This window comes from Vulpes vulpes, chromosome 5, assembly GCF_048418805.1.
Source record: "Vulpes vulpes isolate BD-2025 chromosome 5, VulVul3, whole genome shotgun sequence".
Classification (NCBI taxonomy): Eukaryota; Metazoa; Chordata; class Mammalia; order Carnivora; family Canidae; genus Vulpes; species Vulpes vulpes.
Window position 1 is genome coordinate 77,055,821 of NC_132784.1, and position 2,958 is coordinate 77,058,778.

At 38.1% G+C, this 2,958-nt stretch overlaps 1 protein-coding gene across 1 annotated transcript; it reads left to right on the plus strand.

Annotated features, from left to right (window-relative positions):
- Nucleotides 1-331: 331 nt before the first annotated feature.
- On the plus strand, nt 332-1,279 carry LOC112930555 (olfactory receptor 8U9). Its single transcript, XM_026012900.2, has one exon. It carries the CDS (start codon nt 332-334, stop codon nt 1,277-1,279), a length of 948 nt encoding a protein of 315 aa, XP_025868685.2.
- The last annotated feature ends 1,679 nt before the right edge of the window (nt 1,280-2,958 follow it).

The window sequence follows — 2,958 nt, forward strand, 5'->3', positions numbered from 1 at the left end:
AAAACAATAGCTTAAACATTTTAATAAGTCACATTATAGTTTTAAATAGCTTAATGCACAAGACCTTTGAACAGAAACCAAGTCCATGTGGACTGTTCCACTGTCTTATCTTCAAATATACAATGGATTTGAGAGAAGAGAAATAGGGTGTTTCCACATACAACTCTTCCTGTTCTCCATCTCATCTCCAGAAACTCAAAATGCTAACAACCTTTATATCAGTAACAAAACCTCTTTACAAGATATTAAAGTATAAAAATACTACTTATAGGAATGACAACTTGAATTTAACTCTTTTCTCTACTTCCCTGTGCAGATGCCTTTAAGAGATATGGCTCAGATAAATTGTACCCATGTACAGGAGTTTATTCTCATGGGCCTCACAGATCGAAAAGAGTTGAAGATGCCCTTCTTTGTGGTTTTCTTATCTATCTACTTCTTGACAGTAGTAGGCAATCTAGGTTTGATCCTAGTCATTAGAACAGATTCAAGACTTACTAACACACCAATGTACTTCTTTCTTAGTAACCTAGCTTTTGTTTATTTCTGTTATGCTTCTGTCATTACACCCAAAATGCTTGGCAATTTCTTGTACAAACAAAATGTTATCTCCTTCAATGCATGTGCTGCTCAGTTAGGCTGTTTCCTCACTTTCATGGTATCTGAGTGCTTGCTACTGGCATCCATGGCCTATGACCGATACGTGGCCATTTGTAACCCTCTCCTCTACATGGTTGTAATGTCCCCAGGAATCTGCATTCAGCTTGTAGCTGTTCCCTACAGCTATAGCTTTCTGATGGCACTGTTTCATACCATCCTCACTTTTCGCCTCTCCTATTGTCATTCCAATATCATCAATCATTTCTATTGTGATGACATGCCTCTCCTTAGGCTAACCTGTTCAGACACTCACTCCAAACAGCTGTGGATCTTGGCCTGTGCTGGGATCACATTCATTTCCTCTGTTCTGATTGTCTTCGTCTCCTATATGTACATTATTTCTACCATCTTGAGGATGCGCTCAGCTGAGGGCAGGCGCAAGGCTTTCTCCACATGTGGCTCTCACATGCTGGCAGTCACCATCTTCTATGGGACCCTCATTTTTATGTACTTACAGCCGAGCTCAAATCATTCCCTAGACACAGACAAAATGGCCTCAGTCTTCTACACAGTGATCATTCCCATGTTGAACCCCTTGATCTACAGCCTCAGGAATAAGGATGTAAAAGATGCCCTGAAAAAAGCCATCCTCAATAGAAACCAAACTTTGTGTTTATGAAATTCTGAAAACATGAGCTGAATAAATAAAACTAGAATTTCCTTCACGATTGTTTTCTTTTTTAAAAAAGCTTGTAGAGTGCCTTGATTTTAGTTGGTGATCAATAAACATTTGTTCACTGTAAAATAAAATCATACTCTGAATTCTTTGTAAACAAGTATGACTTAAAATTAAAATTTATATGTAGAAAGTACCAGAGGAGTTTATATCATGTTATTTCTCAAATGAAACTAAGCCAGTGATATCAACTGGGATTGATTTTCATTTGGCAATGTGTGGAACTATCATTGATTTTGACCATGACAAGGTGGCATAAAGGCAGATCATTTGTGCCTAGAAGCTCAAGGCTAGGGATGCTGCTACATCACGTACAATGCACAGAAAAGTCCCTCTTACACACAAAAATATGATCCAATCCACTGGAGGGTATTATGCTGAGTGAAATAAGTGAATCAGAGAAGGACAAACATTAAAAGGTCTCATTCATTTGGGGAATATATAAAAAACAGTGAAAGGGATTAAAGGGGAAAGGAGAGAAAATGAGTGGGAAATATCAGTGAGGGAGACAGAACATGGGAGACTCCTAACTCTGGGAAATGAACAAGGGGTAGTGGAAAGGGAGGTGGGCAGGGGGATAGGGTGACTGGGTGACGGGCCCAATTTAAGATGGTATTGTAATGTTTATACACTACATCATCTGTATAATTTGGCAGAAAACAATGTATCTTTGATAATAAATGTATCTTGAGACATTAAAACTGTTTGATATTTGTCACTCTTTCTCAGCATGCAGAGTCTTTCTTGAGTGTTTTGTTTCCACTACTTCTTATCACAAAATAGGCTCAGATGTTTAAAATAAAAGTTTGAAAAAATAAAAGTCTGAACAATTTTTAGGATGTTTAGTAAGGTCTAGTTATATTTTATTCCTAGCCACAAATCAGGGATCTTTTTTCCCCTAGAAAAAGGAAGACAAATGAATAGATGTCAATGAACCTGACTCCTCATAGTACCACAAGTAGAATTATTTTTGGAAATCCGTTGTTTCCCTCTCATTGATAAAATGATGGGATTGTGCTATGTATATGGCTTTAATTTGTTTTCCTTTACAGAGTTATTTAGCTAACAAATGAATTCTTAATATTAATAATAATTACAGCAATAATATTTATAGCTACTCTGGTTGAATAGGATAGTAGGCATAAAGATTGGCCTTACTGTTCTTCTTCTTCTTCTTTTTAAAAGATTTTATTTATTTATTCATGACAGACACAGAGAGAGAGAGGCAGAGACATAAGCAGAGGGAGAAGCAGGCTCCGTGCAGGGAGCCTGATGTGGGACTCAATCCCAGGGTCCAGGATCAGGACCTGGGCTGAAGGAGGTACTAAACCACTGAGCCACTGGAGCTGCCACCTATTGTTCTTCTTCTTCTTCTTCTTTTTTTTAAATTTCTTTTTATTGGAGTTCAATTTGCCAACATATAGCATAACACCCAATGCTCATCCCATCAAGTGCCCCCCTCAGTGCCTGTCACCCCTATTGTTCTTCTTAACACATTTTCCAGACATCTTCCTTCAGGTGACTCAACAACACTTGAGTCATCTCTTCAGAATCAGAGTACTATTTAAAGCACTGCCTGAAAGCTCTGGGTCTAAATATAGTCTATAGTCCCCTGGAGCCCA